Source organism: Odontesthes bonariensis, chromosome 6 (assembly GCF_027942865.1).
Source record: "Odontesthes bonariensis isolate fOdoBon6 chromosome 6, fOdoBon6.hap1, whole genome shotgun sequence".
In the NCBI taxonomy this organism is placed as follows: Eukaryota; Metazoa; Chordata; class Actinopteri; order Atheriniformes; family Atherinopsidae; genus Odontesthes; species Odontesthes bonariensis.
The window spans coordinates 36,893,493-36,908,699 of record NC_134511.1 but is presented as its reverse complement, the minus strand read 5'-3'; the positions used below and the strand labels follow the sequence as shown (position 1 = coordinate 36,908,699).

General features: G+C 40.5%; 2 protein-coding genes across 3 annotated transcripts; both read right to left on the bottom strand.

Annotated features, from left to right (window-relative positions):
• Window positions 1-38: 38 nt before the first annotated feature.
• On the bottom strand, window positions 39-5,562 carry gins4 (GINS complex subunit 4 (Sld5 homolog)). 2 transcript variants are annotated; one of them, XM_075468630.1, is made up of 8 exons: window positions 5,290-5,562; window positions 5,091-5,177; window positions 2,395-2,508; window positions 2,207-2,304; window positions 2,029-2,117; window positions 1,839-1,929; window positions 1,600-1,704; window positions 39-1,132 (listed from the first exon to the last, which is right to left on the bottom strand). In XM_075468630.1, exons 1-7 carry the CDS (start codon window positions 5,386-5,388, stop codon window positions 1,608-1,610), a joined length of 675 nt encoding a protein of 224 aa, XP_075324745.1. In that variant the 5' UTR covers window positions 5,389-5,562; the 3' UTR covers window positions 39-1,132; window positions 1,600-1,607. The 2 variants fall into 2 exon arrangements, with proteins under 2 accessions (XP_075324745.1, XP_075324744.1); XM_075468629.1 differs by having other exon boundaries at window positions 42-1,318.
• A 1,228-nt stretch (window positions 5,563-6,790) lies between these two features.
• Window positions 6,791-15,195, bottom strand: arid5a (AT-rich interactive domain 5A). Its single transcript, XM_075469120.1, has 7 exons — window positions 15,123-15,195; window positions 13,890-13,963; window positions 10,144-10,312; window positions 9,981-10,033; window positions 8,671-8,768; window positions 8,427-8,586; window positions 6,791-8,332 (listed from the first exon to the last, which is right to left on the bottom strand). Exons 1-7 carry the CDS (start codon window positions 15,124-15,126, stop codon window positions 7,112-7,114), a joined length of 1,779 nt encoding a protein of 592 aa, XP_075325235.1. The 5' UTR covers window positions 15,127-15,195; the 3' UTR covers window positions 6,791-7,111.
• Window positions 15,196-15,207: the final 12 nt, after the last annotated feature.

Sequence of the window (15,207 nt, the reverse complement as noted above, 5' to 3'; positions counted from 1 at the left end):
AAGGGATCACTGTTCTGCAGTCCAGCAGCATGTGTGATGCCAAGCAGGACCGGATTACAAACCAGTCTCAGGGGGTTAGTCATTTAACCAGGGAGGAGCTTCATTAATCTGTCTCGATACATGAATGTATTGAATTAAACAGCACAAAACCTAAACATATATGAGAAACTTACTGAGATACATTTGTACACCAAATTTAATGACACTGTGAACACTTCAAACAATCAAAAAAAAGCACATGAAACCTAAATATTTTTGCCATAACAGGATAAGACATGGTAAGCTGATATAGATAAAATGATGATGTTGGGTGTGGTGTTTAATAAATAAAGGAATACTCTCACATACAATCATTTCCATATTTTTCAAGGTTTTATTTTCTCAAATTCACATCCGACTATTTTAAAGGTCTAACAGAAACACGCTACAACATACCATACCATGATTCCATTTTTCCAAGGTCAGAGGACCAAGACGCTTGACATGAAAACAGTGTATTATCTGAAGAGCAATGCGTTTCATATAAGCTGAATTAGCAGTGCAGGTCAAGACAAAAGTGTGCTGACATATATCTCGGTTTTGATGAGCCAACCATCTCTCAGTTCCTTCTTAGTTGCAATTACTGAGCAATTTGAGTGTGGGCAAACAATGAGCACTGATGGCTTCCACTGAAACTCTTACATAACAACGCTTTAGCGATATAATTACAGCTCACTGAAGATGAGGTTCATCCCATAAAGGGTAAAGTTGAAAAGCATATCAAATGCAGCCATAAATTTGGTGGCTCACATAAGAAATGTGAACATACCGTATTTCTTATAAACTGCAAGTGTGACTGCCAGTCGCATTAAAGCTAAAAAACAACCGACTTTCACTCGTGCACACACGATCACATGCATGTCAGCATGACAGGAACTGCGATGCCAAGTGAACTGATGTAATTTCACCTTCATGTCACCTGATGCACCCCGTTATTGAGCAGCAGAGTAAAGCTCCAGTGATGTGTCATTTGGATGCAGTGCAGAGAATAATGGAAGTTGCACGGTGTGTTGTTGTCTCGCAGACACAATGCACCAAGATAATGGATGGAACCAGGGTTCAGTTGTCACTTTTCACTAGATGGGAGCTTGTACTGAAACATAGAGTCGTATGTCTTGAAGCCATGGCGTCAATAACAGATATGCATTTGCATCACATAAGCCAGTTCTCATTTTAGACGACGGCGGCTCCCTCTTCCTCACAGTTCAGTCACAAAAACAAGCAAATGCTCATTTTTGTGATCCCCGGAGCTAAAAAACACCCACAGCAACAAACTGACCTGCAACATTAAAAGTGGCCGTGTGTTAGTTGCTAGAACTGCCAGCTGTAATGAAGGAAAACGCCAATTCTGATATATTGCAAATACAAAAAAAGTCATATTTTCTTTGTTGCCAAGAGACAAAAAAAAACAGCAGAAAGGAAAGCAAGAGCTAAAAATAGACGCACTTATGTAAGATCTGCAGAAATGAATTTGCAGAAGTGTTTACAAGAGTATGTGAGAGAGTTATGAGCCAACTTAGTTATGGCACTGTCTCACTCACAAGCCTCACTGTTACTTACCTAAATGTTCAAATCAATTGCACAGATCCACTTGAAATAAGTGGCGCTATGGTGCGATACCGCATTAAGTGCTGAGAGCCCTCTTCGAGATCCACAACATACTCTCTGACAAGAAAGAAACAGAACGATAGCAGTCGCCTTATTATCCATGCAGAAACACAGGGTGGAAAGGTAACACTGCCACCTACTGGAATCTTGGGTTAATAACGTCACATAAAGAGAAATGTGGAATTAAGCACCTCTGATCATCAGTCTCAGGCTCGACCAAGATGTTTTCCTGTCTCTCCTTGACCCGCAGGAACACGAAGGAGTCCAAGCTGGGCTCAGGCACTGGGAATACAGAAGGCCGATGAAAATGTCAAAACAAACAGCGAGATGTTGGGCCATCCCAGACCGAGAGAACGTACAGAGTCACTGAGGAGATTTTACCTGCTTTGAGCAAGTCCACATTCTGTAAGTTTGGGGGCATGCGTTTCAGGGCTACAGCCTTTAGATAGGTTTCCGTGTTGGCATAGTACCTGGATGCCAGATGAACGTATCTTTGTTAATCACAGGTCTTACAAAACGAGCTGTAGATTAAAACAGCGTCATTCCCTAATATACTCACTCTTTGGCAAAGGCAAACTCCTCAGGAGAAAGCAGGGATTGCTCTCCCTCAACTCGGGTCTTTTCTCGCTCCAGCACATGAGGGAAAAACTTTTCGATCTAGACACAGACAGCACGAAGGTCTGGTTATTTTGTGAAAGGGCACGGAGCGACACGAGAGAGTCCTCTGACACTGCCCACCTGACTGACCTTCTGCAGACGGCAGCGCAGGTAGCTGCTGAGGACGAAGCGGATCCTGTCTATTTCCATGCGATGGATGCCAGCCTTGGCGTCGCCTTTCTTCACTCGCTGCAAGTTGGATTCCTGGCAATGGAGAGATCACAGCTTTTTTTCCCCAAAAAGTTAATATCCCTTTTATTCATGGTGGCTTTCAACAGAAACAGATTCTGTTTTGGATTATATTATTACATGACTGGGTAACCAAAATACACTTATTGTCACATGTTCACCTTTGATACGACTTCATTATCGGAATGAATGCATATGTAAGTTATCAGAATCACCTCTGTCTCCTCAACTTTAAACTAAGGAAAGTCATTTTGGCACATGTCACCTTGAATTATCCGATTGCCGCTCAGCAGGGTACAGCAAACCAACTCGTACTGAAGCATTTTTTTGTCATTTTAAATTTTATACTATAAATAAAACCCCCGTTTTAGGACACTGTCAAAGAAACTCTGATGTTAACATATTGTTTCTTATTAAGTTTTCTTGTCTTGTAGTCTGAAATAATGTATTTCATGCAGGTATCCTGATAATTGGTTATTTTACTAATCTCTTCAGTCTAATACTGAAGCAGAATACTGACTGAAAGACAATCAGTCAAAGTAACTACAATCAATGGGCCTCATGCAAGAACCGTTCGTACGCACAGATTTGTTTGTAAATCGTTTGTACGATTGATTTAAGAGAATTTGCACATTCACCAATCTTTTCGTATTTTACGTTTTCTTTCAGGTACGAACAGAATTTACGAGTGATCCAGAGCTGTCGTAGGAGTTTCGTAAAATAGTCCGCTGTTATTCCAATCAAGTTTGCTTGACTAATGGATTGTATATTTAATTACTTTGAAGCAAACATAAATAAATATATACATTATACCCCATAATGATGCTGACATTATTCTGTTTAACTTAAATTATGCACTAATTGAAGGTTCATTTGAATCTGTATATAACAAGGTCAATGGGAAGTGTAACCAGCGGCTGACTTGTTACTTTTGGATGCCTTAGCGCGTCAGGCCCTTGGAAGATATCCTTGTGGAGATAGACGAATGGCTGACATCGGGATTTAGATTGCTAAGGACTGTGCTGCTACAAATATGCAGCTTGCTAGAGCCACAACTCCAGAGAGAAACATACCGATCAAACCCAATTCCACCACACGTCCAGGTCCTCACCACCCTTGGATTTTTGGCCACTGGAACCTTTCAGAGGGAGATTGGAGACAGATCGGGGGTGTCCCAGTCCTCTGTGAGTCGTGCGCTCCCCTTGGTCATCAAAGCTCTCATCAGTTTATCACCCATGGTACATCACATTTCCATACACCGCTGTCCAACAAGTACAAATTAAGAGGGACTTTCATCCCGTGGCTGGACTGCCAAACATAATTGGAGCATGAGACACATATACGCATCAAAGCACCCGTGCTGTCGTGGAGCACACTGAGCTGAAGGCCAGGTGGGTGTGTCTCGATACCTCGTTCATGGCGCAATATTGCCATGAATGAGGTATCGACCTGAACCAGCCCAGGCAGACCAGAAGTGTGGTGCCAGAAGACCCCCCTCATGGACCACCTCATCAAAGAGCCATCATGATGAGGCAACAACTGATTGCACGGCTTTAGTTGCCGTCATCGAGCGCCTGCCCATGGCGAGACGTTTTTTTTTAAGCCATTTTCATATCAAACCATTTCTTTTTTTATTTCGGTGACATTGAATTAACAGCACTCGTAATTGCTTCCCATTTCTTCGCTTTAGCAGGTCCCGTAATTCCACTGCTGACATGCTAAAAATGACAGATTTTCCTTTTTGGATCTCTGAAAGCAGAACTTCAGTCTCAGAGCCCGTAAAGTTGTTCTTTATGCGCCTTGATGTCATTCTCATGACTCAACACTTCCTGGCACAGGAGAGAGGAAGCACTGCCTTATATGGTATAATTTTGGGCGTGGAGTATGCAAATCTACTATCCTCGTGCACGTGAACTTAGATACGCACAGGTGGGATTCATCATTTACGCAGGTGGTTTACGCACTTTTTCCCAAGATAAGAGCGTTTGTTGAATCTGACGTGGCGTGTTCGTACGAAAAAAGTGAGAGAAATTTAGAATAAAAATACTAAAATGTTCTTGCATGAGGCCCAATGAATGACTAAATTCATTCAATTAAAATCTGCTTTATCCTACTCAGGGCTCTGTTCATTGTTATTAACTGATACTATTATCTGTTTTACATAATTGAAAAATTATTTTTTTGTTGTGGGTTTTCACTGTTTCGCACAACACAGTCACACTGAATGCATCCCTTACGCTCTTGGAAAATGAAGTGGGCCTTTTTTTTCCACCGTTTACAGAGCAAACGATTTATTGGGGTTTGTTACATGTGTGAACATTTTCATGTTCACGTTTTAGAAGACAGGAAAATGTTACTCAAACAATTAACCACCATGTATCTGATGACGTGTTTAACTGCACATGACTAACTACAGCCACTCTCTCCACGGAGTCCTCGCAATGAAATACGCACGGCCTTTCAGCACAAGTTGCTACGTTTCAATTAAGTAATTATTACATATATTCTTCTTCCACCACTGCAAGTTAACTCATCTGTGTGTTGCTGAGTATATCTGAAACAGCCCATAGAGCTAGAGGTATTCCCCGGGTAGTTACCATATGAGTCAGCTGCTCCATCACACACTCCACCACCTCTGACTTGTTCTCCAGCAGCTCAGGTGAGAACTTCTCATTCAGCCAAGCCTGCGAGTCACAGAGACGAACACGACTGTGAAGACAATGCTAGCGGACGAATAACTGGAATATGTTCAGCGTAACGTTTCTCTGTAGAATAAAGTAATTAAGAAGAGCTCACTTCTTCCAGTTTGGCGATAAGCTCCGCCGGGGTCATAACATCCTCCTGGCTATCATCGTGGTTGACGTCGCTGCCCTCATCAGACAAAGCGTCCGACATAGTTCTGCTTTGCGAAGTAAATTGTTGAAAAAAAATGGTCTTTGTCCAAATGTGTGTTGAACGTTTAAACAACGAAGTAAAGCCACTCAAACTAAAACAATTAAAAAAAAAAAAAAAAAGTAACGAGGCGACAACTTCTAGCAACACAGCAGCGACAGGAGAAAAAGCTCTTGTTTATTCGCGCCTCTGGGACTTCTCGCGAGATGATCTGTAATATTCAGTTCCTGAGTTTTAGTTCTAAGGCAAATCACGTCACGGCCGCTATGTAGTGGATACCGATGGTAAAATATGTGTGAGCAGATAACCTGTACTTTGTACACATTAAAGCTGGGCTTTCATCGTGTTTCCAGTACTTGCCCATCTCTCCTCCAGCTGAAGTCCTGATATTAGAAGTATTTGGGTCAGCCTGAAAATATCAGGACAGCCTGACATTTTACGTTCAGGGAATACTAACCTATAAGTTCAGTTCAGTTCAGTTCACTACACTACAGAGTGGTGTAAAACAACTACATGCACCTCTAAACCTATCATAAATCACCTAAATCAATTTATTATTGAAAAAGTTTGTTTTCACCGGAATGGGGGCGTGGCCTCATGTGCTACTGTACAAATACCATCGTAGTTGTGATTATCACAGGGCTGCAAGGTTGGTTTTAGTTTCTTTCCTCAATTATTTTTCAATTTTCTTAATTTTTTTTTTTTACTTAATATTGATTTTAGTTCACTTGTCGAAACAAAACCAAGTAACACCATGAAATATTGCGATTTAAATGCACTTGAATTTTGTTGCAATTCTTTCTTGGATAAAGAGTCCAATTAATTTGATTATTCACAGACACAGACACACATACAGAATAAAAGAAATAGATATGCCATCGCCAAAATGGCAATCCCCGAGTCCTGTCTCCACTACGTGTCAGATGTCTTTCTTTCTCACTTCTGCTGTGCATTTAAAAGAACTGCCATCCCCTGCCTCACTTGTTCCAGCTGTTTCACACCACATTGCGGCCTATAGTACAAGCTCATTTGTGCGATTTCCTCATTCTCTTTCCTCTTCACTGCTCTTGCCTCAGAATTCTGTTATTCTCACTGATGTGATCTTGCATCCGCTGTGGCATTACCACTGCACTGATGTTCAGTGCTGCAGACCACTGCAGCATCCTCTTGAGTTTACATCAGACGTGCAAAGTTGATACCAGAGAGCTGCAGATGTTTCTGCAGATCAACAGACAACAAAAAAAATAAATCACACACACACAGGTGCCTAAAAACCACAGTCTGTGATGAGAAAAATCAGACTTGAGTATAGGCTTATGAGGAAGTGATATTGCAACACTATTTGAAATCAGTTTGTCCTGCTAAATGTTATGGAAAACCCAGTAACATTAATAAAGAAAAAACATTATTATATTTATGTTTATTTATTATTGATTTTATTTCTTTAAATACATTTACGTTGCAATACAATAAGCAAATTCAATTTTGTTGAAATATTTAATTCTGAAATAATGTATATACACCATTCTCATAACACTTTACATACAGTACCATAGCAAAGGGTAGAGGGTTTTTGGCTTTCAAGAACAATACATAGAAACATATCTGGATGAGTTTTTAAGTATCATTTTAAGTCCATCTGTTGGTAATTTGGCCAAATCATAGATGTCAGTCACATCTAAAAATATATCCCCACTTATGGCTGCACTTATAATTACAGTTATAATCAAAGCTTGTGTGAATAAATGGGATTCATGGAAGGTATGGTATGTCCAGCTTGGGGATTTAAGAAAGGAATGGGATAGGGATATGGATACACAGTTGGCCCGATTAGAGCGGAGTGACTTGGACCCACTGGCACATGACGGTACATCAGATGAGATTGATGTAGTCTAATTCGGTGGGGAAGAAATGCAGGGTTTATGGGGGGCTGGTGCCGAAAGTCTCTCCCTGATTTGTCGTAGCCTGACAGGATGCACGATGCCGGCAGAGGGGTGGTGGTCGGGGACATGCTGTGCTGTGTCCCCGGAACTTTCTGCGGCATCGTCCTTGCTCTCTCCCTCTTCTCTGTCTGATAATGCCATGGAATCATACCGTTCAGCTTCTTTGCGCAAGTCATAGAGTCTTCTTGCTGATGCAGCCTGCTCTGGTGAATTTTAAAACTTGGCCGTATGGGATCAGGTCGCAGAAGCTGCCCAGATTTCGGAATAACTTTGGTGAAACTAGAGGTAGATGTTGAGAAGGAGGAGGGTGAATGATAGGGATGTGTGAAATATCTGCCAGTTACTTTGTAGTAAGGCTTCCAAGCAGAGTCTTTCGTCTGACTCTTTATTGAATCAGTGGTTGCTGATTGGGAGCTGACTTGAGAAATGCCCTTATGCTGTCCTGTAGGGTCTATAGATGTCTGATTGCAGCTCACAGACTTTTTATCCTCATGTATTTTGACAGTATTAGAACAGTTCGGGGGTACTTCTGAGTTTGGTGAAGGTTTTTCCTCAGTCCCTGCTGGACCATCCTCTGATGACACAGACAGAGGGGAGGGACTGCGGGAAGACGAGGAGGACAGAGGGAGAGGAGAGCCGTCAGAGGAGTTGCTGTTCCTGCTGGAAGAAGCCCGGGCTGGAGACTGGGAGCAGTGGATGACGGAAGGCCTGTCTTTGTCCTCTCTCTGAGAACTTAGCGGCAAGTTAAGGCTGGCCTGAGCCATTCGCTTTTTCTTCTCTAGAGGTGAGATGACCTCTCCAGTTGCAGATGGGATATGAGCAACCCAGGAGCTGGATGCAGGGACCTGCAGAATGTGGCCGTTGACAGAAGTGCAGAAATCGGTGGTGGGTCTGTTTGGCTGAGGGCTGTCTGAGTGGTGTCTGTCAGAGGTCCAGAGAGCATAGTGAGGATGTATCATTGTTTCACTTTGGCAGGAAGCTTCTGGACTTCTTCGGCTGAGTAACTGCAGTATAATAAAGGAAATATTTTGTCACTTAAAAGTCGATATCAACACAATTTTCTTACATTAGGTTTTCACCAGCGACGTCATTTGTTACCTCAGTATCTATCTCTCTCTCTGAATGAGTCCTCTTCCTCTTTCCTTCATGCTTGTGCATCTTGCCTTCCAGATTTCTCTTGTATGGTTTCCGTGGTTTGCTCGGAGGCAGAGGTTTGTCCTCCTCTCCTTTAATGTGTCTCTCAAAGGGAAGCACCAGCCTATCATATGAGCAGCATATTTCAGATATAAGGTCTGCATATTTTAGGATTTAAAGAAAGATTTAATGGGAAACTTCTTCTTACTTCTCATAGTGTCTTCGAGTGCAAGTAGCAGCACTTGTGCTGCCTGGACTTCCTCCCAGCTCATCATATACTTTCTTCCACAGACGTCGAGCTGTCACCTGTTGGTTAGCACAGCAAACAAAACAAAAATAAAATAAAAATCAGGATTTGTAACTGCAAGCTTTGAAAAATTACAATAATGGTTAGAATCATTATTACTATTTTTATTAAGAAATTACTGATCCTGTCGTAGTGGTCTTTCTGTTGTGCACAATAACACCAGCCCTGGTACGCCTGGTGGTTGTTTAGCCCACTTTCCGTCCGCTCTCTTGGTTTATTTCTCAAAACCAAACATTATCAGCAAAGGGTGGATTCAGCACCGTTGATTAAGAGGTCACACAGTTCAAGCGCACAACAGCCATTCGATTGTAAATAGTCAATCACATTGTTGCCCCTACTTGAAGCATGCACTGCTCTACCTATCTTATGGGATCATCATTTAAATGAACATCATGCCATATTTTGAAACTAGCAATAGAGACCATCATTCCAACCAGGTAGTGTTTTTTGAGGTAATGAATCAAGTGAGAAAAAAGTTTTTTTGCTAATAGATTTCGACACAATTTGACCACGCCTTGCAGCAGAGGTGTTGCCCCCTGCTGGTCATCGGAAATGATGAAGGTTTGATGCGTTGAACGGGTTGATGCCGCCTTCACAGTTAGTATAGAATCTATAAGCTAGACTCATTCTGCAGGTATATATGGAGCATGAGCTCCCTAAAGGGTTTGGATATCACAATATATTATACCAGTATTCATATATTAAAATTTTTCATTCAATTCAATTACATTTTGATATGATAATCTAAATTAATAGTGCATCATTCTGCTTTAGAATACATTCCTCCAGGTCGATCTATAAATATTTCTTAGAGCAAGGATAGTGGCTGGTTACCCTTCAAATGCCATATCAAACCCACTTGCTTTCGTGACTAAAACAACACTTTCATTTTTAAGCCACTGCATGCGCGATCAGACTTTATTGTTGTGTTTACGCCTCGGGACACAGTGTTGGTGGTCAACTGTAGCCCCAATTTGGTTCCATTTCAATATGAGTTTCACTCTCAGAACTTATCGACAATGAGGACATCAAAGACAACAGAGCATGTTGCTATGAGAGCTCAGCAGCTTCACTGTCCTCGAGTGTGGTGAAAACCACTATGTTATCGCATCAAACTTGATGCTCACTTTCCACTTTGAAACCTCTACGTACTGAAGTTAAAGTGCTAAACAGTTAAAGGATGATGAGCGACAGACAAAAAAAGAACTTACTGAATCATAGCCTCCAAGTTTATCAACAGCTTTGTAGATCTTCCAAAGATTAACTGAGAGTGGGGAGAAAAAGAACACACAAGAATCTTATAATCCAGATTCAAACTCCCTTCATATTGTGTTCATAAAACAGCAGGTACAGAGATAATGAACTCCAACTCACTCTGTTTAAAGCCCAGATGCGGGATCCTCTCTATGGGAGTGCCTTTGTCCTTCATAAAAGAGTGCAAACTTGATACAAATGCTTTCTCCTCCATCTGCACTTGATTGGGCCTCGCTTCTTCCTCACATTCAGTCATAGAGTCGTTAATTTCAATAACACAGGGAGAGTCCTAATGTCGAAAGAAAGCAGAAATTCGTCTTACATCAAAATGATGGGCCTCCCGTAAATGTGATAGTCCACCGCATTGTATAGAAACCTGTTTTACAGTTGAAGATAAGATATGATAGATGGGAAAAAGAAACACAGTCATCTCATGAGACACAATGCTGAAATGAAACATCACAATCAGAACGTAGGGTTTTACCACTACTTTCAATAGATAACCACTACACATCCTGTCTGGAGAGAAAGCAGCAGACTTGTGGGGTTTTTGGTCGAGAGTTGTCAGTCACCGGTATCACAAATGTCACTTTGAAAAACAAGCTTAAACCCAAGAAATAACTAATATAAAGAAAATTAAAACATTATTTACTGTAAACCAAATGTTAGAAGAAAAAAAAACTGCATCGAGGTCTGAATGCTAGTGTACTTCTGCAAAACTACCTCAAGTGCTGTGACAAGGGAATTTTAAACTACTAAGAAAGTAGGTGTATCCGACCTTTAAAAAACTTCATTGTAAGAAATTGACAGTGTTCCTAGTTGTGGTTTGCAAGAAAAGAGAAATGAAACAGTAAAGTCAAGCAGAAATAAAAGCAACAGTTAGGAATATTTCAAAAGCAGAAGTATAAAACCGTTTGGACTTCAAACAGTTCATACAGATTCTTTATTCTAGCCCTGATATTTATGTCTTAGTAAACTCTAAATTAATATGAGAAAGCTTATAGAACCCGTATCAGGCTTATTTTCAGATTCATGATTTTATCAGAAGAGGGTTTACATGCATTCATTTGAAAAAAAGAGGTGCTTGCCATTTTGAACATTGCTACAACACATCCTGTATCTTTTAGTCTAAAATTCTACTATTTAGCATATTACTCTTTAAGATTCCCCTCCAAAAGGGTTTAGCCTTCTCTGACCGGTCAGCTGACTGGTCCATAATGACAGAGAGCAAAGTAGCTGGTTTATTTTTGTCTGAAGCACACCAACGTAGCCACCAGGCATGTATTATGCAGATGTGTTATGTGCTGATGTAGATTTTCCACACAGTTCAGGAACAACAGTATATGTCTGTGAGAATAACTCTTCGGTCGGGACTTTTGGCTTGTAACTTATAACTAAAAAGGTATTTAAACTAGTTGAAGGTAAAGGCGAAGCCTAAGAAGTTTAAACCTGTTTAAACCTACTTCTTTTCATGTGTAAAATGTAATATATGTGCTATAGATAACTGCCAGTGGCAGTAATCTACTGTTTGTGCAGTTACTATATTTCCATTGATTTTTATTTGAGTCTTATTATATTACATTACATTTATTTAGAGGAAACCTCCACCTGAAGCAAGTTGCAAGTGAGAAACACATTCAAGAGGTAACATGGGATTCAAAGTCTTGCCTAAGGACACTAAGACGTGAACTTGGGAAGCTAGGGAACAAGCAAGCGACCTCTTCATTTTTCTAAATAAAGATGACAACTTTACCCCCTGAGCCACATTCGCCCCCAAAAGAATTGCAAATCAAAAGGTTGATGAAAATGTCCAAAATAATAATGAAACAAATATCTTGCTGGGAGAGAACAAGACGTTTACATGACTGATAACAGGATGATCTGCTCTTTCCACTTCTGAAGCGATCACATGGCCAACATGAGCTGACGCAAAAGGATCATCACAGTGTGCCTAATTGAAAAACAACATTTCTTTTCTCTTGGTTATGACCAGGGTAACTGGTTTTGTTTGTAATGCTCAATTTAGAGGATTTGTTTAACTTATTAGCCATCACACCATACAATCTTCTACTCCTCCGATGTCACCACACAGCTTTGTAAATTTTCCCCAAACCGATTGACGTGAGTCATTCAAATTTTCTGAATGGCAGCACTTAAAAACTAGTACATCCTCTGAAGCAAAAGAATTGATTCTTGTGGAATCACAATGCAAAACAACAGTTTCTCTTATGGAAAAAAAACCCCAAAGAAACAAGAAATCTGACAAGCTCAGTGGTAGAATCAAAAGATAACCAGTCAGTGTGATGGACAGGCCCAGAAATCCATGTGTTGTCAGTCTAAGCATGGCAGCAGAGTTACTTTAAATGGACAGGACTCACTTTATCCCCTGCAAACCGAGGAATGGCCATTACACAACAAATAGATACTTTCGTAATTTGTGATTGGTTCGAGAAAATTGAAAGCTTTTCTATAATAAGGGTCAAAATAGTTCAGGCTGGGGAGTGTCATTCTGTCTGATTTCATGCAGTGAAAACAGTTGCTGGTTAATATGTCAATGCTGCTGCAGTCACTTTAATTACTCAAGTGAAATCAAAAATTTCAGAAGTCACGCAAGATATTCAAATGTGAAATCTCACATCACAGCTGCCCTTGATCAATTTCAATAGATTCGATGTCAGTGACGACCACAGTGCATCCCGATATCATACTTTGAATCATCATACCTAGAAGCTGCTATATCTGTGGCACCCATTGTACAACAAAACAGCTCGAGGCGGTTTCATATTGAATCAAGTTCCTCTATGTGGTTCCTGGTTCCGAGAAGTAAACCTCTAAAGTGAGTAATAGTGAAGGTGCAGGCCTCTAACCAAGATAGCCCCGACTGAGTCACAGTTCAGTGGCTTCTCACTGCCGTTCCCAGCTAACAGCTCTGACTTTCCGCTGTAATTCTGTATCAATCCACGTAAATGGTCTGCTCAAACATGTCCTTTTTAATACAGACATATTCCGATCAGACCCTTATCTAAAATCACAAGGTTGGTGAACTGGTCAACATTTTGATTAGATACTTGTGTGAGATTCATCTGTATTCTGTATTCATCTGTATTCATCTGTATTCACACACAGCCTGTTTACTTTCAGTCATTGATTTTTTTTTATCTGATTCACCGAAGTTTCAGGTTCATGCATCAAAGGTTGCCTACAGGAAACTTCTGCGCTTTAAGCAGCTTACTGTAGCCCCTCTGCTCCAGATCTCACTCCACACCATAAAGTGAATATCATTGTGAAACACTCAGTTGATTTTCACAGATTACATTTTTTGGAAAACTGTGTGGGTGATGATGTCAATGTGTTGATATGCGATTCTCACAATGACTGTCAGTGGCGTTCAGGATTGATGCTATCTGCAGGGCAGAAGGCACCACAGAAACCACCAGGCTTTCAACTAACATCGGCCCTGGAAATTTGATGAGCTAATTTGCGCTTCTCATATTGTGCCTGTCCCTTCAGTTACCAGAACAGTGACTGTGAATGGCAGTGCTGCTGCAGTTTCTTTGTGATGTGTTTTTTTTTTCTTTATCATTCTCAGAATAGAAAAGTAGAACCACCAATTCCTTGATGCTCATTTCACAATCAAAAGTTTTTTTGGTTTTTTTTAAAAAGCTGTACACACACTACGGGCATGTAAAGAAAAAAAAAATTGCCACTGTCTCAAATCGAGTGAAAAAGGGAAGCGAAAACACAACACTTTGCTCATTCTGAGTAGTCATGTCTGTAGTCATAGACTAACTGTAACTGATGGAAACTGCCCAGCATGCTACCAGAGGACCAACTGACTACTTATGAGCAGTGACGGAGGTTTGTACCTGTCTCGTCCTCGCCTTCTCTTCATCGCTGGCTGTCGATGGTTGTTGTGACGTCTCACTCTGGTCCTCTTGAGCTTCATAAACGTTCCAGGAAACAGAAGTTGAGTAGGAAAATTACAAATAATTCACAATGTGGGAGCAAAGCACATCATACTTTTAACAAAGTCTACTTTTGTAGAAATGAACACAAATCCAGGTGATCAATCACACTCACACACAAACAAATAATAGTAATCTGTAGAATATATTGTTGACTGAGTGTGATATAAAACCACAGGTTGCAAAACCACTTCCTGCTCATGAACACAACCGCTTGAATTCTGATATTGTAACAGTAAAACTACAGTATTTGGCAACTGTAAGATCATCTCAAGCAAGATACTGCCCCAGTGAAGCATGACTGCCTACATTACCCCGAAGACCGTTTATTTCAGCTGGCGTGAGGAAAGAAGACAACTGCCACGAGACAATGTCTTCGCTGTAACGTTCAACACATTCTGTTCTCAGATCATTTAATCGTTGTTTTTTAGCTCAAGTTTGCTGTTCTAAATATTCAGGCATGTCTCAATATTCTGGGCCAAGAGCATTTGCATTTCAGGGGAAACTGAAACGTGGATGTTGAAATCACATGCCTGGGAGTGAAATGTAATTCTGAGAATGAGATGTCATTCTTTACCAACTGTCAGCTCAAAACCTTGCAGCCCTCCACCCACAGTGATATAATTTTTTTTTTGCGCAAAAGCAATATGCTTCTCCTTTGAGTTTACTTATTTCCTGTGCTGTGGCTTGAACCCTTAATTCTGCTTTCAGTAGCCTCCTACTTCTGTATTTTACAAGATTAGGAAATATTTTTGATAGACGCTTTCAAAACTTTATATATTTCAAAATATGCTTTTGCAGTTGGGTTTTAGCAGGTACTAAAACAGTTATTGTAACCACTCGATTCTATGGCCTTGAAATCCCATTTAAAGATATATTTCTATTCCATTGTCCTTCCTTATCTCACAGTTTCTCCAACAACTTAAGTCAGCAACATGAACAATCTATGCAAAAAGAAGCTTTTCAGACATTGTACAAACAAAGTAATTCAAAGTGCCAATATTTGTTCAATAAGTTCAATATTCCTGAATACAGAACTACTTATAAAGTAGTTAATGTGCCATTTGAAAATATAACTGAAACAGTAAATATGAACAATATGTGCCTTTGAATGAAGATAAAGGTAATTCTCACCCATTTCCAGAGGTTGTTTTCTAGTCGGTGGCTTCACTGTGTTTCGTGACAGTAATTCATGTGATGCTCTCTTCAGCTTGACACC

Coding starts and splice junctions, on each gene's coding strand:
- arid5a (XM_075469120.1), bottom strand. Junction 10,034..10,143: donor GCATCTGGGCTTTAAACAGA/GTGAGTTGGAGT, acceptor CCCCACTCTCAG/TTAATCTTTGGAAGATCTAC. Junction 8,333..8,426: donor AGAGAGAGATAGATACTGAG/GTAACAAATGAC, acceptor ATTATACTGCAG/TTACTCAGCCGAAGAAGTCC.
- gins4 (XM_075468630.1), bottom strand. CDS start 5,388: ATGTCGGACGCTTTGTCTGATGAGGGCAGCGACGTCAACCACGATGAT. Junction 2,118..2,206: donor GAGTTTGCCTTTGCCAAAGA/GTGAGTATATTA, acceptor TCTGGCATCCAG/GTACTATGCCAACACGGAAA. Junction 1,705..1,838: donor CCTGAGACTGATGATCAGAG/GTGCTTAATTCC, acceptor CTTTCTTGTCAG/AGAGTATGTTGTGGATCTCG.